At 43.8% G+C, this 21,946-nt stretch overlaps 6 protein-coding genes across 12 annotated transcripts; 3 read left to right on the top strand and 3 right to left on the bottom strand.

The window, feature by feature from the left end:
* The first annotated feature begins 1,426 nt into the window (after nt 1–1,426).
* LOC135625324 (protein PHYTOCHROME KINASE SUBSTRATE 2-like) lies at nt 1,427–3,142 on the top strand. Its single transcript, XM_065129991.1, has 2 exons — nt 1,427–2,987; nt 3,110–3,142. The coding sequence occupies exons 1-2, from the start codon at nt 1,783–1,785 to the stop codon at nt 3,114–3,116; spliced, it is 1,212 nt and encodes a 403-aa protein (XP_064986063.1). The 5' UTR covers nt 1,427–1,782; the 3' UTR covers nt 3,117–3,142.
* Nucleotides 3,143–3,874: 732 nt separating this feature from the next.
* On the bottom strand, nt 3,875–6,523 carry LOC135625323 (malate dehydrogenase, chloroplastic-like). Of its 3 annotated transcripts, none has more exons than XM_065129990.1 (2): nt 6,355–6,523; nt 3,875–5,522 (listed from the first exon to the last, which is right to left on the bottom strand). In XM_065129990.1, the coding sequence occupies exon 2, from the start codon at nt 5,489–5,491 to the stop codon at nt 4,241–4,243; it is 1,251 nt and encodes a 416-aa protein (XP_064986062.1). In that variant the 5' UTR covers nt 5,492–5,522; nt 6,355–6,523; the 3' UTR covers nt 3,875–4,240. The 3 variants fall into 3 exon arrangements, with proteins under 3 accessions (XP_064986062.1, XP_064986060.1, XP_064986061.1); XM_065129988.1 differs by having other exon boundaries at nt 5,784–6,397; XM_065129989.1 differs by having other exon boundaries at nt 6,084–6,397.
* A 632-nt stretch (nt 6,524–7,155) lies between these two features.
* LOC135625799 (probable calcium-binding protein CML45) lies at nt 7,156–7,686 on the top strand. Its single transcript, XM_065130886.1, has one exon. The coding sequence runs from the start codon at nt 7,156–7,158 to the stop codon at nt 7,684–7,686; it is 531 nt and encodes a 176-aa protein (XP_064986958.1).
* A 433-nt stretch (nt 7,687–8,119) lies between these two features.
* LOC135625325 (thioredoxin-like 1-2, chloroplastic) lies at nt 8,120–9,604 on the bottom strand. Its single transcript, XM_065129992.1, has 4 exons — nt 9,113–9,604; nt 8,856–9,032; nt 8,612–8,776; nt 8,120–8,531 (listed from the first exon to the last, which is right to left on the bottom strand). Exons 1-4 carry the CDS (start codon nt 9,305–9,307, stop codon nt 8,382–8,384), a joined length of 687 nt encoding a protein of 228 aa, XP_064986064.1. The 5' UTR covers nt 9,308–9,604; the 3' UTR covers nt 8,120–8,381.
* Nucleotides 9,605–11,842: 2,238 nt separating this feature from the next.
* LOC135625322 (uncharacterized) lies at nt 11,843–16,872 on the top strand. Its single transcript, XM_065129981.1, has 5 exons — nt 11,843–13,185; nt 13,265–13,781; nt 13,906–14,398; nt 14,497–14,578; nt 16,398–16,872. The coding sequence occupies exons 1-5, from the start codon at nt 13,066–13,068 to the stop codon at nt 16,620–16,622; spliced, it is 1,437 nt and encodes a 478-aa protein (XP_064986053.1). The 5' UTR covers nt 11,843–13,065; the 3' UTR covers nt 16,623–16,872.
* Nucleotides 16,873–18,352: 1,480 nt separating this feature from the next.
* LOC135585463 (F-box only protein 13-like) lies at nt 18,353–21,802 on the bottom strand. Of its 5 annotated transcripts, none has more exons than XM_065129985.1 (2): nt 21,616–21,802; nt 18,353–19,731 (listed from the first exon to the last, which is right to left on the bottom strand). In XM_065129985.1, exon 2 carries the CDS (start codon nt 19,717–19,719, stop codon nt 18,484–18,486), a length of 1,236 nt encoding a protein of 411 aa, XP_064986057.1. In that variant the 5' UTR covers nt 19,720–19,731; nt 21,616–21,802; the 3' UTR covers nt 18,353–18,483. The 5 variants fall into 5 exon arrangements, with proteins under 5 accessions (XP_064986057.1, XP_064986054.1, XP_064986055.1 ...); XM_065129982.1 differs by lacking the exon at nt 21,616–21,802 and adding an exon at nt 20,656–21,589; XM_065129983.1 differs by lacking the exon at nt 21,616–21,802 and adding an exon at nt 20,386–20,637.
* Nucleotides 21,803–21,946: the final 144 nt, after the last annotated feature.

The raw sequence follows: 21,946 nt of genomic DNA, 5'->3' as shown, positions 1-21,946 counted from the left end.
CATCATTAGAGGGAAACTCTGCTTCTGATTGCTTGCTCATCGTGTATGATTGTTTCCTGCATATCAAACCAGAGGTTAGCATTTGCTTGAGAGTCTCCTCCATGAGGGTCATGTGGTGCAGAGCATCAAGAGTCGTCTCTTTTGCATGACTCTGCACAATTCAGCAGTCTGATGTGAAGGTATTTAAAGCCAACTTTCCGATTAATGATCTAATAAAGCAGATGGGAGTGTCATGATTTGGACGCTGGCATTGACAACTCGCCCGACATTCCCTTTGATCATCCCCGGAGTCTGCAATCGGCTACTCTTTGGACTGTCATTTTTGGAGCTGTCTGCCTTAATGCTGGTTTGGTGTGTGTTACTTTAGAGAGAGAAAGATCCAGTCATCCTATCATTGGTGCAGCTTTCCCTGAGCTGAAATAAATGATGCTGATGTTGTCTAAGAGGACTGTCACAGACAAGTAATGGCTCATCTTTTCCTGCTGTTCTTGTACAACAATGTCATCACCATTGGCAAGCAGAAAGAATACCAGAAAGATGTGAATTGTCCCGTCACTCTGCTTCATCTATTCTTTGCTACTGCCACTAAAATGGAGCAGATGTGCATCAGAAAGCCATCTCCATGCAGTTGCAAACATAAAATCTGCTTAGGTGATCAACTGAGGCCAATCTAACAAGTAGATTGGGAAGATATCGATACAAACCACTTGATTTCTTGTGGCCATAGACACTCAAATGTTAAACCTCAGATGGAGTATGCTTGTGCTTAAGTTCCCTACCACATGCCATCATTTTTCTAGCTACAAGTGAAGCATTCAAGTTGAAATGGCTTTAGCTTATCAGATGGACAGTAGTAGTAGGCACTAAAGCTTCAATCTTCAGCACATATTGATGATTTAATGAACCAATTGCTGTTGAATTCCCTTCCTCATAGCCCTCTGTTCTCCATGATTAGAACTCATTATCAGTAATAAATTTGGACTCAACATCTTCCAATGGTCCATTATTCATCCCTTAGGGAGTCATAAATTGAAGATAATCTTGAAAAGAAATAACAATATCCTTTTAACATATGGTCAAGAAAATTTGACATAATGATTAAATCTCATATCCAAAATTATAACTTTTTCTATCGACTCGATCGATAATTATTATTCAAGAAATACTTAAACGAGTTAATAATAATAGACTCATCTAATCCATATAAATTCATTTAATATTTTCTCACTTTTGATATAAGATTAAACCGTAATATTATATTTTGATTCCTAAATTATAAAATGGAGCTTAAGACACATCTGTTACTATCTACATTATAATTATAATTATATTTATATTTATATTTATATATATATCTGAATTCTTGTGATGTTTGATGTATACACGCACTAACATCTACAATATCTAACCAGAAATCTATCTATCCCATTTGATGAGGGAGCCAATTCCAAACCATGGACCAGTCTCATCCATCCCAAAGCCTACATAAAGGAACTGTCTCTCAATGTTTCAGGCACACACCAAACACATCATCTCCTAATTCCACATCAAATCCTTCCTCTCTAATGGATGCAACTTTCTCCATTGTTCAGCTATCCCTTCCCTGCTCAACTATTTGATGATGCTTAAGCTTTTCCTCAGTAGAAGAAATTAAGAAAGTGATTCCAGCATCAGTCTTTGCTTTGGATTCCTTTTCCTTGGTCTTCGCTCGATCATCTGTGTTGGTTCTGTAAATGAACTTCTTGTAGTGCATGCAAATTCTTCGTCACTCTTATAGTCCCCATGGCCTCTGTCAAAGTAGCTCCAAAGGCTCCCCTTGCTTTTGAGAACAGGCCCAGTAAGCCCCGAGATGATTCCTTCTCGACGTATCTTGCTCTTGTTAGAGAGAACTTCCCACCGGAGCTGGGAAACTCTGCTCCGGAACGCTTGTCATGCCGAATAAGCTTAGGGACGAGGAGAACTCTCGATGGCGAGATCGAAATCTTTGATGCAGAGAAGTACTTCAGCGGAGGAATGGACGGCGATGCGCCACCGCAAGCGCCTGAGAATGGACCTGAGAAGCCAACTAAGAAGGAAGTGAGAGTGAGGGTGAGATCCAGGTCGACGACCGGCAGCATCAGTTCTGAGATGACCTGCAACAGCCGGAACACGCTGCTCCGGGACCGCCGCAAGCACCCGGTTCCCGGCGGGCAGAGAGAAGTTAAAGGTAAGCGGTTTCTTGGTGTCTTCCCGTGCTCATGCGCTAGGAAGGACGCCATTGACATCGACAAAGACGCCCTGTCTCATGCTAGATCGGACGGCCTCAGGAAGCAGCTCCCGCAAGATGGGGAGAGACGCGACGAGCACTTGGTGAGTGACTCGAGACTGAAAAGTATTAGTCCTGGTTTGAGACAGCAGGTGTTTGCTTCCAGAGAAGAGAGGAAAGGTGGAGGAGGTCCCAGGGTGGTGTTTGCTCCAGATTTCTTCGACACCGCCTCGACCCATAGGAGAAGTCTCAAGATTGCCAGTGGCGGCGAGGGTGGACGAGACGACGATGTCCAAAGCGATGCGAGCTCGGACCTGTTCGAAATCGAGAGCCTATCGATGACGAGTTCACATCCCTTCATCACCCACGAGGGAACCGAGTCGGTGACCACGACGGCCTACGAGCCAAGCGAAGCCAGCGTCGAGTGGAGCGTGGTCACGCGCAGCGTAGCCAACTTCTCGATCGCATCGGAACGGGTCGCTCCGGCCGCGAGCCTCCGCAAGACGAGGAGATCGTCGGGGTCGGGGCTTCTACTGGGGTGCGCCAGCGAGAAGGCGGTGGACGTGACGAGCGGCGCGAAGAAGCCGACAGGAAGTACCAGTTTTGACCACTGGGAGCGCTCCGGCATCGACGGGGCGGCGAGGTTCCGTGCGGAGAGCTGCGGCGTGGACGTCGGCTCGGGTAGCACCGGTCGCGTCCTTCCACCGAGTCCATTCGGTTCCAGCCGCTCTTCCCATGACCTGTAGGCAGCAGCGGTCGCTCACTGCACATTGTGATATGTTGTTTGTGTGTTCGATCTTGTTGCCATGGTGACGGATCGCGTGTGTGTTCGATCTTATTCTTGTCTATATGTTCATAATGCAGCAATTGATTCCCGAGGTGTGTTCGAAGCAGCAATTCATCACTGGCTACTCTCGGCCATCCATCGATTGACACCTTTTGGCCTCATGCGTCGAGTCCCCCGGCACTGACCAGTGTTACAGTGAGGAGACAGCTTCGCATGCATGTGAACAGTGCTACAGTGAGAGAAAGCTTCGCATGCATCCACGAGCGAGAAAGGCGACATCCCTTGTCGTGACCCGAGCACCTCGTCTCCGATTCGACAAGAGCCGACGGCCACGCGGCCGTCTCCCCACCGAGCAATACCGGTGGTGGACGAAACGGTGCCACGCCATCGTCTTGACCTTCCCCGGAGCGTGATCTGACATCACGCTTGCTTGGACCGCATCGTGGACATGGATTGATGCTCAGATCTGGAGAAATCTAGGGCGCCGCCGTACGACAACGACGATGGCCTTTTCTGGCGACATCGATAGTGTCTCGGTCCGTGGTTGCCCAGTCAATGCATTTTTCTTCTTTTTCTTTCGGTTTTCGGAAAAGATATCTGTAATTGGCCATCGCGTTACAGATCCTTATCCTTTGGTCTGTCCTTTTTTGCATTAATCATGCACACCATCGGATCAGCAGTTAACAATGTCAAAGGGGATGACATCAGTCCAGGATGCCTGCACTGCAATTATACATATGCTGCTTTCTTTGATGTTGGTAGCTATTCATTTTGGCACACACACATACTGCGCTCTTTTTGCTTTGGTTAAAGCAAACCCACTTCAGCAGATCTATGAACAGTGGGAACAAAGGAGAACTACTTACAGAGAATTGTCTTCCAAATTTCTTTACAGATTCCAACAGGAAAGCACATCCCTAAGACTGTAAAGTGGATTGGGTTTCTGAGCAAAGGAGCTTTTATACCAGAATACATGTACAGAGGGAAGAAGGAATAACCAATGGCAAGAACCAGAGCCTCTGGGCTGCTCACTGGTCAATCCCAAGAGTTCTCCATGCTCGAGTAAGGAGCAATGGATTTGAAAGCCTGTTACTTTGCTGCAGTACAACCATCACTTCAACTCCTTGATCATTCTTGTTGTCTCGTTCTAAAAGAACAAAACTCTCAACTTTCTGCAAAACTTAAAACAGTCTTCTTCGTCTAGTGATTCAGCCTGATGCTGCTGCAGCTGTCTGCTTGTGAACGAACGACACACCCTTCTCGATGCTTGCCTTCAGTTCCGGCTTCAAAGCTTCGAGTGCCTTGGTCTCGTAGTCCGTCAGCCCCTGGAGATCAGAAGGGATCACGGCTTCCACACCTTTTCTGCTGAGTTTAACTCTGGATGCAAAGAACGGAAGCTCCGTCAGATCAGATTGAACAAAGGAGCACTCGTAAACATCCCCGTCTCCGTCCAAAGCACGAAGAGACGACTCGACAAATCTTGCTGCCGCGTAGGCCATTGAAAGAGTCGCAGATCCAGCACCAGCTTTTCCCTCCACTAGCTCCGTCCCTGCATTCTGAAGCCTCACCGTAAGCTCTTCAACTTCTCCGTCAGTGAAGGTCACAGACGGTCTAGTCTTTGATAACAACGGTAATATGGTTATTCCATCATGACCCCCAATCACCGGGACGCTGACATCGATAAGCTTAAGGTTCTTCTTTTGGGCCACGAAGGTGCTGGCTCTCACAACATCAAGTGTGGTAACACCAAAAAGTTTCTTTGGATCGTAGACGCCCTTCTGTTTCAGAACCTCTGCAGCAACAGGGACAGTAGAATTCACTGGATTACTAATGATGTGGATAAAAGCATCCGGAGCATTATCGGCAACAGCTTCCATCAGTGACTTCACAATGTTAGCATTGACATTGAATAGGTCATCGCAGGTCATGCCAGGCTTTTGTGGAATCCCTGCAGGTATTACAACCACATCCACCCCCTCCAAACTACTAGCTAGCTCTGATTCTCCAGTGAAGTCCAGAACCCGGGCGGGGGTATTGCAATGATTGAGATCAGCAGCTATTCCCTTCACATTTGCAATGTCATAGAGATGCACAGCTGAGACCAGCGGAGACATCTTAATCAGGAGAGCTAGTGGTTGCCCAACACCACCTGCAGCTCCAAGAACAGCCACTTTAAAAGATGAAGCTTGTGGCTTCAGTTGACTTTTTGTTCTCAAATTCGGTCTCCCCAATTTTGGCTTGAACGATTCCCATACAGTAGCGTTTCTTCCATTTCCCAGGAAAGACGTATCTGATTCACAAGAAACCGATGCTGCTGCTTTCAGACCATTGAATCCCTTGAAAAGCTTTGGAGTCTTTTGAGTAACGTGAAGGGCTTTTGCTTTTGGTTCCAAGCCAATCCGAGTACCATAAGAAGCAACCGGGCTAACATACAGAGCTGAGGCAGCTGATACTAACATCTCTTTCGTTATACAGCGCGACAAAGTAGTTCTACACCATTAGATTGAAACAAAAACACATATTAAACAGCAAACTTTACATTATCAATAACCTGCAAGTAGATGTTCAAGGGAATTACATCCACTGAAATCTCATAGCAGAACACTCATCAGAGTGCAGAAACAGTTCACTATTAATATTTGGCAGAGCAAACAAATCATTATTTATATCATATCAACCATAGCTAGAACAGAATAAATTAACCTATACAGCTGATGTAAAACCCAGTTAAATCTAGTAAACAATCCATACCTTGTCAATCGTTTGCATCAAGACTCTGGATGACATTGCTTTAATTAAGATTCAACAGCAGATGACTCAGAGATCAAAGAAGCCTTTAGCCCCTAAGTTTCAGGCATGTCAAGTAGGCCTATAAAGTCGATGCATCTTACTTTGGGAAAGAAAAGCAAAAGAAAAATTCTAAAGATCTCAATTTCAGCTTCTACCGACTGTTCAAGAAAATTAGCACAGAAAATTATCCTAAAAAAGTGTCCAGCTTGTGGGAATTTTAATCTGTAATACAATTTTTGCAGTTCAGTATCAACTACTCACCCACACAACCCAAATACCAAAATCGAAACCTAAGCAGGTCTCGAATAGAAATATGAATCCATCTTCCTTTAATCCCTAATCGTGGGACTCAAGAAAAGCCAAAAAGAACCCGCAAAATCACCAGCGTCACTGAAATCACGGATTTCCAAAACCATTAACCCTAAGCATCGAACTGTCTGCTATGAGAGTAAGTCGGACAGGGGTATCCAACGTCAAGAAACCGAAGAGAACAGCAAGTATCAATAAGGTGCTAAGGAAAGAGAGATCATACCTGAGCGAATGGCTGTTCTCTCGCTCTGTGGAGGAGAGTGAGGTGAAATGGATGACGCTAGGAGACACGAGAGTAGGTGTATAGCCGGTTCGGTCTTGACTCGACCCGGTTTGCCGCTTTGGTTCGATTGGGGTATTCTTTTTGGTGCCGCGCTCGCCTTGGTTTAGCACACGGGTCTGAGGCCGGTTCGCTTCTCATTTCGACCCGGTTCACCTTCTGGGTTCCAGTGGGTTTTTCTTTATTGACGCGCTCCCATTGGTTAGAAGACGGCCCCGCATAGCCTTGGATATTGACGATGCAAGCGGCCGGGTCACTTCCTGCTTCGACCCGGTTCGACTTCCGGGTTCGGTTGGGGTTCCCAATTATAACGCCACTCTATATATATATATATATGGTAGTCTTTGTCGGGAAACATTAGATTCCTGTAAACTCTTGCTGGTTTTCCCTCTGAACTCTCTGCTCTATGCATTAGTCTTTGTCAGTGTGATCAACAAGTACTCGATAAAGAATTCTAATCAAGCAGGCCAGCTTTGATGCTATGTTTCAAGGAAATTTCCACCAAGTCAGCTTCCAACATGACCCACAAAGTAAGGATCATGCTGCTCGATCCATGTCTGCACCAAGGGAAGCATCTCCCTGTACTGACAACTGTTCCAATCTTCTCCAATGGTCTCATCCTCCTATAAAAGCATCACCTCCATCATCTTCTTCTCTGCAGCTCAACACAAACAACACATCCCCGGGTCTCTCCATTCTCTCTCTCACTTCTCGCTCCTCTTCTCCTCGTAGCCACCAACCAAAATGGAGAATTCAGTCTCTTTGGCAGAACCTGTTGGTTTCCTCTTCCTCCATAACATCCTCAACTGGATCATTATGATGCTCGAGAAGTTCTCACTATACGTCCCTTTCTCCACATGCGCGTCTATGCTCCTGGATGCGCAACCGCTGAAGTGCAAAACCAGTCACCCTGGAGATGAAGACATCAGCCTAAGTAGCGAAGACATGGAGGTGGTCATGGACAGCGTGGGGCTAAGGCGCAACCACGAAGGTGAGCACCTCAAGGAGGAGACGGCCTCCGATGAGATCTCTAGCCTGTTTGAAGAGAGGGAGCCGAGTTTGGAAGAAGTAAAAGCTGCCTTCCATGTCTTTGACGAGAACAACGATGGGTACATTGATGCAGGGGAGCTACAAAGAGTTCTCCTTAAGCTTGGTTTCACAGAAGGGTTGGAGTTGGATGCGTGCATGAGCATGATAACTATCTATGACGAAAACCATGATGGAAAGATAGCTTTCACCGAGTTTGTGAAGATTATGGAGATCAGTTTTTGCTGAAACTTTTTTCTCTCTTTCTTTCATGTACTCCCCTTCTTCGGATTTGTATAAACTGAATCCATAAACGAGTATTTCGATCAAATTTGAAATCCTTGTGGCAATTTGCCATGTTCTTGTTGAAGAGCCGTAGCGTGTACAAATGTTGGTGTTTGATAATAAGCTGGTAAACCACATCCCCTCTTGTTTCATCTCTTTTGCCTGGCAAGATGCACTGTTATTATTGTCTGCAGCGACCCGTGTAGGCTGGCTGTAGCATGGCTCAAGGACAAGGCAAGCTGTGTCTTTGGCATCACATGGCTTGAGGACAGAGTGCATCAACGAATTCCATTCCACCAGTGTGCTTCATCCTGTTCCTTGATGGTCAACTGGTATCTCTCATCTTGTTTGCTGTGTGGCAAGCAGCAAAAACAGAACAGCAAGATGGAGATGTACGTATAGTTAATGTGGTAAGGTAATCACTGTTAAGTTTGGCAGTGAAGCCATACATACCAAGTGCTCGTAGAAAATCCTACGAGGAATTACAACTCGAATCAGATGCACGATAGTTCACGATTCATAATTACCGATCCTAATCCGGTGAATGCTTATGAATCAAGCAGGGCACTGAAGAAGAATCTTGAAGGCCCTCTGTTGCACAGCTTTATTGGACACATGCCGAACAGGAATCGAGGTCTGTTCTATTAGCTACCGAAGAGTCATATGCTTGAGAGTGCAGGTGGACGATTAAACCGAGCTCCCCTGTTCGAAGCCAACACGAGAAGCTCTTCCTCTTCCAAGCCCTTCGCTGGTCCAAGACTGCATCGCTCGGTCCCATGCTTTGTCATTGCGTCTTTGAGCTTCTTGACCTGCAACCATCACTGTGAATATGAGAAAGCAGCAGCGGCAGTCTCGACAGGTTTATGTGGCTGGGGACTGACGGCCTTACGGTTGCATTGGTGCAGCTGAAGCTGCAGACACGACCTTGTGCGCCTCTGTAGAGCCGAAAGAACGGCAGCACATGAATGCGAAGGCTGTGGCACATGGATTTGTGGTCTTCGTAGTTCACTTTCAGAAAGATTGCGTCGGGGTATGATTCAGCCAGCTGACATATCTACGAGAAGGTATTGATTTCTATACGTTAAGTTGTGGGCTTGGAGGAAACAGAGTGGTCTCAGTTCAAGTTTGTGTACCTTTGGATGCAGGGCTCTGCAGCCTCCACACCCAGGAGAGTAGAAATCCACGATGACGAGCTTATCCCCAGCAGTTGCCAGCGATTCGACGAGATGATCTGAGGACGTAATCTCCGTCATGTTAGGTATGATGCTCTTCTCCCACCACTTCATAGCTCGAGGAAGGCAAATCGACGCCTGACCCTCAAAAATCAAACATCAAAGAGAGGAAAAAGAGATGGATACTTGAGATGAACGATAAGAAATGAAGCAATTACATGAATGGAGCAGTGAGAATGGCCTTTGGGGTTCCATCCATCTGAACTGCTCTGATTCTTGACCACAATCTGTCTCCCCTTGAACTCGTTCTTCCCACCTAAAACCTCCACAGATCCAACACCTATCTCCTTTCTTTCCGTCCCAACCTGATAATCGCCATAAAAGTACGAACCATACCTCAAAGAAATGGCCATGCTTGAAAGCAGATAGGAAAAAATAGCCTCCCTTTGCTCCACCAGAAGAACGACAAGAAACAAAAACCAAACTTTGAGCAAGTAATAACAAATAAATCCTTGACAGATTGCAAAAAATGGATTTTGTTTCTCTACACAGCAAGATTGACGCCCGAAAAGGAGAACAGAGTTCACAAGAACACTTTTCGGAGGAGCAAAGCAATCCACAAAGATCCAAGTTTTAGGCTCAAGGAGCAGGAGGAGAGGGCGGCTTCCAAGGGAAGGCAAGGAGAAGGGGAGGAGGATTACGGGAAAGGAAAAAGGCGTGGCTCGGGGTTGGTGGGGTCTAAAAAGCGGAGAAAAGAGCGCGTTTTTCATCCTCATGTTTATCCATTTGGCTCTCCCGTCTCAACTGTTGCTCTGTTCTTCTCCTCTGTCCTTTTACCGACGCATCCTAAGCTCTGTCGGGAGCCGTCAGCATTCCTTGTTTTATGTGTTCTTTCTCCCAAAGATAGTGCCGCCGTTACCACTGTTAAAGTGTGTTACCTTTTAACTGTTGTTTGGGGCTAATTAGATGTCATGTAGCTATTTCTTTTAGCATCTCTTTAAACTGAGTTACCTTTTAACAGTTGTTAAACTGAGTCATCTCCATTTTTAGATTTTAAAATTTTATCTTAAAACTTTTATAATTATAAAAATAAAAAAAAAATATTTTTTTTTATTTAGCTTAATATTATCGATTTACTAACAGAATATATAACATGTGATAACACATATATAAATAATAAAAAATAAAAAAAATAATATTTTTAATATTTTTATTATAATTTTTATTATATAATAATTAAAATTTTTATTATTGTAATGATGGTGAACAAGATGACAAACGATGACACTATCAAGAGCCACGGGTGACTATTGTGATGGTGGTCAACCTTATCGATGTTGATCCAAACATCGACGATCGAGATGAGGGTAGCGTCCACGGCTACGATGATAGTTTGATGATGATGGTGATAGATCTCAACGATGTGAGAAGGAAGAGAAAGAAAAACAACGAAGAGAGAGGAGGAAGAGGATAAAGACATAAGTGTTGCGAGAGATAGCATTATGCGACCATCGTCCTCATGACATTATCATCCCACAAGGGAGAAGGAAGAGGAGAGTGACTGAGAGTAATGCTATCTTCGACTTGTGTAACTTTTTACGGGGGAAGAGGAAAAGGATAGAGAGCGATGATAAAAGTTAAGGCAAAATGAGAGGAGATAAGCACTCTCCCTCCACTTCCTCATCCCCTTGCAATACGAGGGAGAGCGACGATGATGTTATATTTGACTTTTATGGCTTTTTGCAGGAGAAGAAAGATGAGGGAGAGTAACGACAGAATGTGATATAAAGAGAGACCCGGTTGGGTAACCCATACTTGGGATATAAAGGGACGAAACGAAAATCATTGTTGTTGTAGACAATGATGCCTTTGATCGGCCTTGACCCCTCCATCAAGCCATCGAGAGTGGAGCAGTTGTTGTAGCAGTGGTAAAACAACGATGACTATCGCTTCTCCCCCCTCTCTTCCTCCTCATCTCCCCACAAAAAGCCTCAGAATAAGCTAGGGATAGCATCGTCGTTGTTCACTCTCCTCTTCCTCCTCCTCTCTCACGGGACGATAATATCATCCCAGCCATAGAAGCTGGGCATAGCATCGGCCTTGATCCCTCCTGCTCTTTCCCATTTTCCTTCTCACATCCTTAAGATCCATCACTACCATTATCAAATTGATATAGCTATCATAAATGCTACCCTCCCCTCCGTTATCGATATTTGGATTGACATCGACAAGATAGATCATCACCACAACAACCACTTGTGGCTTTTGACAGTGTCGTCGGCTACTATCATCACAACAATCGAAGTTTTAATTAGTGCATAATAATAAAAAAAAATATTAAAATTATTTTTTTATCGATCATTTTTATATTATTTCTATGAATACTAATATCTTTTATCAATAAAATCGATGATATTAGAGATAAATAAGATTAAATAATTTATCTTTATAACTATAATTATATAAAAAATTAATAACTAACATGTTAAAAAAAAATCTAAGTGCATAAACTATAAAAAGTTAATACGAAATTAACCCGTTGTTTAGTGCTTTGTTTTGGTCTATTTGTTCTTTCTTTCTCCTCTTTTTTCCATTAAGTCTATCCTCGGAGTGGAGTGTCATTGGCTTTTTACCTCTACCAAACCGCCGTTATCGTTATCTCTCTGTTGTTTGGTGCTTTTCGTTGGAATTTGAACAAAGCCAGATGAGTGATGCATACACACATTGAAAGGGATGGATGACATGTCAGAGTCCTTTGGCCCTCTTCTCCACTCAGCAATAAATGTTGTTTGATCTGTAGTGATAGGCTCTTGTTCCTGACAAGAAGCAGCAACAACGTAGCTGTAGAGAGAGAGAGAGAGATTGAGCTATGCGTTCTAAATATGTTATACTTTATGGACTAAGAAGTATGCTAATGCATGTCTTTTTGATTGATGTATAGAGTGGACTTGTCTTTGTTCATCTAATATGATTTCTAATGTTGCAATCATTTGATCATGTAGAATATGGCGTCCGGTGCCGTCCTCGCCCCACGGCACCCACCCGCTCCGTTCGCTGATCCCCGCCATCGTCGACTTCAGCTACACCGTCGCCGCGTACGGCTTCGATGGCCTACCGAGGTATATCTTCCCTCCGGCGACGTTTCCATCGGGCTTGATGTTCCAGTTGTGGATGGAGATGGCGGTGTTCTGGTTCGGGTCGACCCGACCCTGGGCGGTTATCGTGCCCAGCGGCCCCGCCATGGGGGGCGGGTCCTCGGGAGGATGTTGCAGGCTTGGTAGACGACGGCGGCGGCGCGCGTCCCGGCACGGGTCAAAGGAGCACCGGTTGGCGGTGACGAGGACGAGGGGTGGAACGCCGATGATGGCAGTGCGGCGCCTGGTCTTGCGGCGGTGGTCTTTGGAGGTAGCTGTTGAACCAAGCCCATAAAGGCTGCTTCGTGGGGCGAGTAAAGCTATCAGGGGTGGCTATCTGTTGCCTAGAAAGAATCCGTAACGCAGTCATAGACAGCTCTTTGTACCCTCGAACAATAAACTAGAGAGGGTTTAGGATCAGAAGGAGCTTCTCAACATGGAATCACCCCATCCACCATGATCTTTGTGCCTTGAACTTGAAGAAACACAAGAGTTGTCTAGTTCATGCACTTTTAAGATCCAAGCTGGGTGGACAAAGATACCCATTAAACAAGTCTCAACTCCAATGCAGCATTAACAACAAGTTGCTTACATTAATGCAGAGTGCAATTGATTACTCTCTGAAGCATGTACTCACAGAGCATTGATGCCATGGTAGAAGTGGATGCAGGGGTGCAGGAGGAGGGCAGCAGACAGAGAATACAACAAGCTTGGTGCTTGTGGCTTGTGAACCATATCAGAAGAAGACCAAACAAGAAACTTCCCAAGGATTCAAAGTATTCATCTCGCTGACAACACAGTAGAAAGCTCGCCTTTTATGTTCTTCCCCAAAGCTTCCTCTTCCATGTAAGCTCTCTTCTACTTGCCCACTAGGAATGCAACTGTTGTGACAGTCAAAGAAAAGGCCACTTGGCTCCCAATTCTGCTGCAGCTGCTCTGTTGTCATCTGTAAAAGTCTGACAATTTTCACAAGAGTAAAAAATAAGATAGGAGGGAGATTGGTAGAAAGGAAGTGGGCCTTTCTTTTCCCCTGAAAGATGATTCAGCTTAGTAAGGCAAGTGAAGAAGATGGAGACTCTTCTAGCCTCCCTTCAGTGGATCACAAAGCTTCGACACAAGTGCAAGTTTCCTCTCTTGTTTTCCCAGTCACCATGAGGGTAAAGACTTTCCTATTCTCTGTACTGGCCTCTTGATCTTGTAATGATCACGCTGACTGCAATTGTGAGCATTGAACAGGATTCACTGGAAAGTGGCTCGAGCTTCTACTGCACCAACAAGCAGAATCCATTAGCAGACCACTTGTCTGCAAAGACCTGTTCCACGACCACGGAGAACATGGGTGATAACAGAGGCCTCTTCGAGGCCTCAGTTAGGAGAAGAAGAGAGGGTCTTAGCGCAGTCACACGGAGGAGGCTGGAGACTCCGACGACTCCTGGCAGGCCAGTGTTCAGCTTCAGTCCTGGGCACCTCCCCAGGAAGGGCGTCCCCTCCAAGTGGGATGATGCTGAGAAGTGGCTGATCAGTAGCCATTGCCATGAATCACCTGCTCATGTGAAAGTAGCAGTCGAGGCATCGAAGTTCTCTAGGCAAAATGGTGTCATCCAAGAGAACGGTGATGCTTTCGTTGGGAAGCTGCTGAGGGTTGCTCAGGAGAAAGCTCCAAGCTCACCTAATCCAGCTTCTAATGGGCCAGCCATGAATCCCGAGACAAATGTAGCTTTCAGTGGAGCCTCATCGGAAGTACTTCTCAAAGGTTGATGCCAAAAATCCATTTTTTTGCCTCAACTATTAGCTTTGCTTTTCTCATTTTCAACCAATATACAGCTTTTGATCATCCCAATTGCATGATTTTTTTCGGGAATTAATCTTTGCTGCAGACAAGTTTACAGAAAATGTGGAATCAGTCTACCCCAACTATGGGTACTCCGAGATCACCAAGGAAGGATTTTTGTTCAAGAGTTCATACTTCGAACCCATGAAAGATTCGACAACAGCACTAGTAGCTGAGATCGAACGCAGAGATATCGGCACTGAAATGACTCCTTTAGGCAGCTCCACAGCAACGAGATGCCACACTCCCGTCAAGATCACTTCACCTGCAAGGCACAACACTCCAGCTGACAGGTCTGGCCCTTTGGTTCCTCACAGCACCGGCATTGACATTTCTGAGCTCACAGACTGTCACTTCGCCAAGCTCGAGCTTAGTGCTCAGTATGATTCATTTGTTTCCAACTGGAGCTCAAGGGAAGAGGAAGACGAGGAGGTGTCAAAGAGCTTGAGGCATTTGGAGATAAGTGGTGGAAGGAAGAGTTCTGCTAAATCCAGAGCTTCTGCATGGGAAGAAGGGCAGAGAACTAAGAGTTGTGTCAGGTAAATTGCTGATGCCAAATCTATGGAAATAGATCTCTATATTGAACTTATGCATGCACTTCAATCTTTTCGCTTGTAATGTTTCATCTCATCTTCAGATATCAGAGAGAAGAAGCAAAAATTCAAGCTTGGGTAAACCTTCAGAGTGCTAAAGCTGAAGCCCAGTCCAGAAAGCTGGAGGTAATGTGAATCTACAGATGGGTTTCATGGTTAATTCTTTCTAGGTTTAAGTATCACTTTGTAGGAAACAATATCTATAGGAAAATTTCTAATTACATGAAATGCCTAAAAGAATTATTCTAATAACTGGTATTATCAAAGAACTCCATTCTAATAAATGAAAATTTTATACCTATACTAAATCCTCCAAAGAAATTCATTTGCTCATGCTAATGTATCTTATTTTTTTATCATTTTCCTTACCTTGTGCTGCTTGATGTCTTACCACATCACCATTAATAGACACTCTCCTTTGTTGATTAATTTGTTATTCATATCCTTCCAAATTATGCAAAACTTGGCAGAACTTAATAGACATCTTCTATGCTAGCTAAAGCTATGTGCCTCAGATCTAGTAAAACCGGTATTCTAAGTTGATATTCTGAGATTTTTAGTATCTACTGAACATCAATTTTGTCACTTCTTTTTCACAATTTCATTCGGTACATATATTCTGATGTCAGTACACTATCTCAAATTAACCTAAGATATCATCATATGATCAAGAATTAGACCTGTGGCGAGACACCATCGACAACAATTTCTTTCAAAATGCTCCTCTTCCTTGACATCGCGATACATTTCTTTACCAACCAGTGATAGTTTTCTATTTCACAGTTTGTATTGAAACTTGGATTAAAGAATGTTGAAATACTGTATATTCTCTATTTTGACACTATTATACATTTCTTTTGATGTATGGATGTTTCTGCTCAAATTGTATCGACCACTGTACTAAACCTTGAAGTCTTAAACACACCTCCGTCGTTTGGCTCCTCTTCCTGACATCTCGATACATTTCTTTACCAACCAGTGATAGTTTTCTATTTCACAGTTTGTATTGAAACTTGGATTAAAGAATGTCGAAATACTGTATATTCTCTATTTTGACACAATTATACATTTCTTTTGAAGTATGGATGTTTCTGCTCAAATTGTATCGACCACTGTACTAAACCTTGAAGTCTTAAACACACCTCTGTCGTTTGGCTGCACATCGATGTTGTCGAGGTCAAAACTCCCTAGAAACATTTCTGGCTTATCAACTAACACCACACTGTAGCATAATATAGTTTTTTTCTTTCTAGCACCATGTTTATGAGTTGCTGGACTATGGATCATTGGTCATATTATCTCTAAGAATATTAGAATGCATTCACTCTCGTCCTAGATCCTTCTTGGAAGCACATTGATTTCTTGAGCCGCTACATTTGTTACGCATCTTTTTCTCCCTACTAACTGATTGTGCTCCTTTGATCCAATCTAATGCTCAACTTTTAACTCTTGACACTAAGATGGTCACTGTAACAACTCGATCAAAATCTCATTTCTACGAGGCTATCTGAAGGCTCTTCAAATGGTCACATCAGTTTTGCTCATCTAACACGACTCATCTTTCTGTTGTTTTACTCTTGAAGGATGAGTGACTCCACTTGTTCTATCAATTTGAGATACACTCGCATTCCGAACTTCATATCCTACCCGTTAAATCTACAGATAAATTAGAGCTTAAGGCATTTATAAGAAATATGCTGTTTTATATTATACGATGAGGATATTTATGCCCATCTGAGTTGCTTCCTTGTATTGGTCACATTGTAGTTGAATCCTATACCAATTTGTGTCTGCTGCAAGCTTTCCTGTGGTAATAATGCCCATCTGAGTTGCTGCCTCGTATTAGACGCATTGTAGTTGAATGCTAGATCAATTTGTGTCTTCTGCAAACTTTCCTATGGTAATAAGTGGATTGTTAGACACCGTAAAGTCCTGATGTTTGCAGGTGAAGATACAGAAGATGAGATCTGACTTAGAAGAGAAACTGATGAAGAGGATGGCAATTGTTCATCGAAGGGCTGAGGAATGGAGAGCAGCAGCCCAGCTGCAGCATTCACAGCAGTTGCAGAGACTATCTTTGCAGGCACAGAAGATGAAGAGCCAGCAGCAGAGCACTCGCTTATCTGGAGAAACAGCTTGCGGCTGTTTCCCTTGCAACCACCACCTCTAAATACAAAACAGAGCAAAGGACATCTCTCTTCCCACAAGAAACCCGGATAGATCGAGAGCAACTCATGTAACGAATGCTAACTTGGTGGATTCAGATGAGTTGCCTGAGCACAAACGAAGTATCGTGGAGAGAACATGAGGCCTCTAGCAAGTGTAATATTCAATTTCCTGACAACTACAATGCCTTCATTAGCCAAAAACCATTAGAAGATTTCACTGAGATGAAAGGAAAGGGTTCATATTTTCCAGCATCCTCCATGTAGTCTTAGTCTATTATCTTAGTGCTTTCTCAACACTGAAGCTCTGAGCAGTGCTTAATTCACTGTCCTCAAATTTGAAATGAGATTTAGGGTAACTGTTCCTGTGTTGAAAGAGCAAGAACAGGATGAGGTGAGACGACAGGAAAGCGATGTGATGTTATTGGCTGTCTTGTTGAGGTCTCTGGAGAACTATGCTGTCGGTGCAGTGCAAGGTGAGTGATTATCCACGCTTGGGTTGATTTCCTACTTGGATGTGGATTGCACCATTACCTTCTCAGATGATTAATTTGATAGTTTCAGCCTGACAGTATAAATCATTTCACATCTAGTGAGATCTTGATAACATTTGGAGATGGTTTGGAAGATCTGATAACCATGATTCATCTTTGTAAATCCATGTTCTGGATAAGATTAATATGCAGGGAAAATGTTGAGACCACACTGCAAAGATTGTGTCTCATTCAGTTAATGATGTGAGATGAACTACCAGTATTAAGGCTTACTATGTGCATTCTATTAGGAAAACACAGTTGAACTGGAATTCTTACTGTCATCTCTGGATCCTGCAAAAGATTATGAGTCTTAGTTCCAATAAACATAACCTTTTGGAAGATTGAGAGATCATTAGAAGAAACAGACCATCTGTTTACTGCTGTGGTTCCACTGGAAAACATTAGAAGATGACCAATAAAGGAGCATTGCTGATTAATATGTTTTTTACAGAGAAGTAAATGAAGTAAAATCTCTAGTGCCAAACTGAAGCCCTCAATACTTAATATGCCCTTTGAATGCTGAATCTTGTAACTTCAACATGGATTTTTGTTCTTTTTCATGTATAGCAATTTGTCATCCAGGAATCAAGAATGCCAGAACACAGATCTAGCTTTCGATTACTACTAGTATTGAGAGAAGGTAGAAAATGGTTGCAAGGTCAATTGAACCAGTTGCTCACTGAACATGATAAGATTCTATCATGGATTGTACTCCGGACAAATTCGGAGCAAATCCTTGAGTTTAAACCAAACAACACAAAAATATGAAGAGAGCTGGAGAAAAAGCGAAACATAAAGGACTTCAATCCAGATTTTTCAAGGGCAATGACACAGAATCAGAGCACCATATGTTTACATGAAAACGAAAAGTTCATTAACGGGACCATTGACGCACTGTTTAAAGTTTTCTACAGCTAAAGCAGCATAACTGGGTTCTCCAATAAACCATATATTTTCGGATTAGTAACGTACCTGTGTTCTTCGGTAAATGAATCGCTCCTTGTCATTGACATCCAGTACAATTCTAGGAAATAGTCGACGATCCAGTCTATGCCAGGCTAAGAGAAGTTACAGAGGAAATTTCCATAATTGTTTGTGCCTCGCTGCATAATATAACAACAAAGACATTTGCTTTTGAGAGGCAAATAATGGAAATTTATGGGCAAAGGTTCTACCGTCTTTCCTTTGGCATCAGAAGATGGATTAAAATGCACCATGAAGGAACATATACATTGCACGACTATATGATCATTGTACAGTAGCAAACAGTTGCAATAACGATATCAAACAATGAAATCAAGATAAGAGTCCTACAAAATTTCTTCAGCACTCAGACAGTAGCCTCCACTCTTGGCTCAAATGAGATGGCAGACGTGAACTCCTTGGCCTTTCCATTCACATAAAACTTGGGCAGCTCAACCCACTCATCAGCCGCCATATCGAGCATTATATTTCTGCTGCATTCACTTGAGTTGGCACAGATAAAGATCATGTCCTGGCAACCAGTGCAGTTTATGTCCATTTTTTGCCCATAGAACTCATGAGACATTGATGGTGGCATGGCCGCTACTTGTTGCCATGAATGGCTTTCCTCGCAGAACTTCCAGACTCTCAGGCTTGCAGACTCCAGAAATTCTGATAAGACAACCACTAACATCTCTCCGTTGCACTCAACCACGTCGATCGAGTACTCCAAGTAGATAGGCAAAAGTCTAGGATACTCGAAAAATGCTTTCTGAGCAAGATTACAAGCCACGATAGTTCCTGTTTCACTGAGGAAATATACTACCTGTTCTCCATCTTCTGTGATGAGAACCGATGAGTATTGTTTTGATGGGCTTCTCTGCATGTTTGTGGCAATGACATCTCCAGCTTTGCTAAGGAAATAAATGATCTCATCTCCAGATACGTGAGAATCTGAAGAACTCCCAGCTTTCTGAGCCAACATAACTTCATCTTCCCATGTAGACTTCATGGAGTCAAAGACTCTGAAAGCAAGGTTTGGTGATTTACCCGAGACTAGTATAATCTTAAATGAAGATGGATAGATTGGAGTAGAGCACATGGCAACTGCTTGTAAAGCATGGCTTTCACCACCATGGCCTGCCGGTGGGATCTCACGGCATGACCCTGTGAGGAGATTCGACACAATGAATTTGCCAGAGTCTGTGCGGTAGCACACAAGACCGCCAGATGCACAGACAGGAACGGGTTTACAACTACGGCTTTGCGGGATGCAAGATAGATGACTGACACTTTTCCAATTCCTTTCACTGGTGTCGAAAGCAATCGAGTGGTCAAGATCTTGATCAACCATAAGAAACCACGGTTCTCTGAAGGGTATCCGAGAGCAAGCAACACGAAATGTCTCGGAGGTGACAACAGATCTCCATCTCTTGCACACCGAACGGAGACGAAAGAAGGTTGAAGCAGGCAGCCAGGAGAGGACCCTCTCGAGTAGGTCTTGGTTCAGCTCATCTAAGAAGAAGGTAGGTATGACATGAGCTTCTTCTTCTGCCTTTCTCTTCCTGCTTTTTCTTGCTAAGAGATCCATGTGCTGTTCCATCTACTGGAATCACTGAAGGAGACACAAAGGAGAGATATGTTAGATAAAGAAGCAAACTTTATCAGTCTACATGGGAATTTATAAGATTTAAAGACAAAATAAAAGTATATAAATACCATGTGAGCTATGAACATTAGATATAGGAATTAAGCATCATAGTAGAGTAAAAAATGTAAAATCACACAAATCATAATACATTAGGAGCAAGAGAGAAGAAGAGATATCCCAGGAGACATAAAGCCCAGATCCAAATTCCAGGAGCAAGAAGAACACAGTAAGAACAAGCTTTAATTGAGAGCATGATTAAGCTTAATTAGTACATTTACAGGAAGCAATAACGGTGCCAAAAATCTAGAAATTGCAGTACCCAGTAATTTGTGCTCAAACATGGAACCCTATGGGTGCTAAAGATAAGATCTATCATTCCAGCAATTTTTAGGTGAAGAAACATAGAGACAATCTGACCATCCAAAATCATATCTTTCAGACACCTTTGCCAGGAAGAACAAGCTAAATACTAACTCATGCTGTTTACAGAAGAAGACATGGCAAATGCACTTAAAAATCCATGGTCGACTTAGTACAAACAAAAACAAATCCTTCCCAGAAAACAAGGATCGATGGTTGCATCTCAACAGGGGGATAAAATTATACTGAGATCCACACCATGAAAACCACAGAAACATCTCCTTCAGGTGAACTATCTCAAACCCCATGACTTTGCTCCGGTAGAATCAGTATGTGTAACGCAGCCAAAATCATGTCTTTTCTCAACCCCTTTCTAATTTTCCATAGCAGAAAGCAAGTAAAGTGGAGAAAAAAGAAATCCTAGAAAGGATATCAGAATCATAACTTTCTCACATCACTCTCGAGTGACCCGCAATGGAATCCAAGACGATTAAGAACCCTAATCGGATAGGAAATCAAAGGAAGTACCTTGGTGACACTCGTAGGCTCAGGGCACGGAGGAGGTGGTAACTGTGGGGAGGGATCCAAGTGGGAATGGGTGCGGCGTCGTGGGCTTCTCCTCCCCCCTTTTGTAATGGTTGAGAAGGACGGCAAGGAGGCGGATAGAGAGGGGAGGAAACTTCGTGAGGAGCTCTTTTTGTTTTGCGTTGACAGCCGGGAGGAGTGAGATGTGTTGGGGGGTGTGCGCGCGCGCGCCGGTGTTGGTGCTTGGACAACAGCCAAGTAGAAGAGAGCCGAAAGGCCCGAAGCCCCAAAGCTGGTCTCTTTTGGCAGGGAGGTGCATGTGAGTGGCTGCTGACACTCACCAGCACACTTGGGTGGGGTAGCAGCGTACGAGAAAGACCACAAGGTTGCATCTTTGTGTTCCTTTCGGATTTGATTCATTCCTCTATTTGTTTCAGATCAATGAATCCGTCTGTGAGAACAACGTATATCTCACTGTCAGCTTAGTTCTTCCTCCTGACGAGGAGGACATTCTCGGAGAAGCCTAACATCAATCTCAATCACATACGAAGGTTCCTTCACATCAATCTGCTCTCCGTCTTCTTGCAATCGGATCATCAGCAGGAGTTTTTCTATACAGGTTTCGTGTGTTGACTGCCATCACTGTGATCATGCATGGATTAGGATCCAACTTCATGTTAGCTACATGAGAGTCTCTCGCTTCCCAAGATCTATGTTAGCTGCGTAGCTGCGTGCGTTGGTATTCGAACTCTACATGGAAAAAGGACTCCAAAGCAGAGACTCCGTGAAAGAAACAAAGAGAAGAAGACAAGGGAGGCGGGAAAAGAGAGAGAAAGAGAGAGGCAAACGGACAGACAGACGCATGTCAAAGGGGTGAAGAAGAAGAGGAGATCTGCTGCTACTGCTGACCTTCGTAAAGCAAAAGCCAACGAGACAACAACATAACCCAATACAATACGATACCTCCCCCTCGTTGCGGGAATCTCCCACCTCCTCTCTCTTCTGTCTCGTGGGGGTTGCAGGCTTGCAGCATCATTGATCACTTTAGCTTTAGCACAAGTCAAATTGGGGCATGAGAGGGGAGTGGAGAGAGAGAGAGAGAGAGAGAGAGAGAGAGAGAGGGAGAGCAGAAGAAAACAACAGAAAAGTGACGAGAGAGAGAGAGAAAGAGAGAGAGAGGAAGAGGAGGCGTTTTGGAGGGGAGGTAAAGCCGTAAATTCCAATGTCTTTTGCTGTAGGGGTGCGAGACTGTGATTTGGACTCAGGTCGCGTTGAAACGCGCAGTCTCCAGGGT

The sequence above is a fragment of the Musa acuminata genome, chromosome BXJ2-10, assembly GCF_036884655.1.
Source record: "Musa acuminata AAA Group cultivar baxijiao chromosome BXJ2-10, Cavendish_Baxijiao_AAA, whole genome shotgun sequence".
Taxonomy (NCBI): domain Eukaryota; kingdom Viridiplantae; phylum Streptophyta; class Magnoliopsida; order Zingiberales; family Musaceae; genus Musa; species Musa acuminata.
Note: the sequence above shows the minus strand (reverse complement) of the source record. Positions and strands in the feature narration are given on the sequence as shown.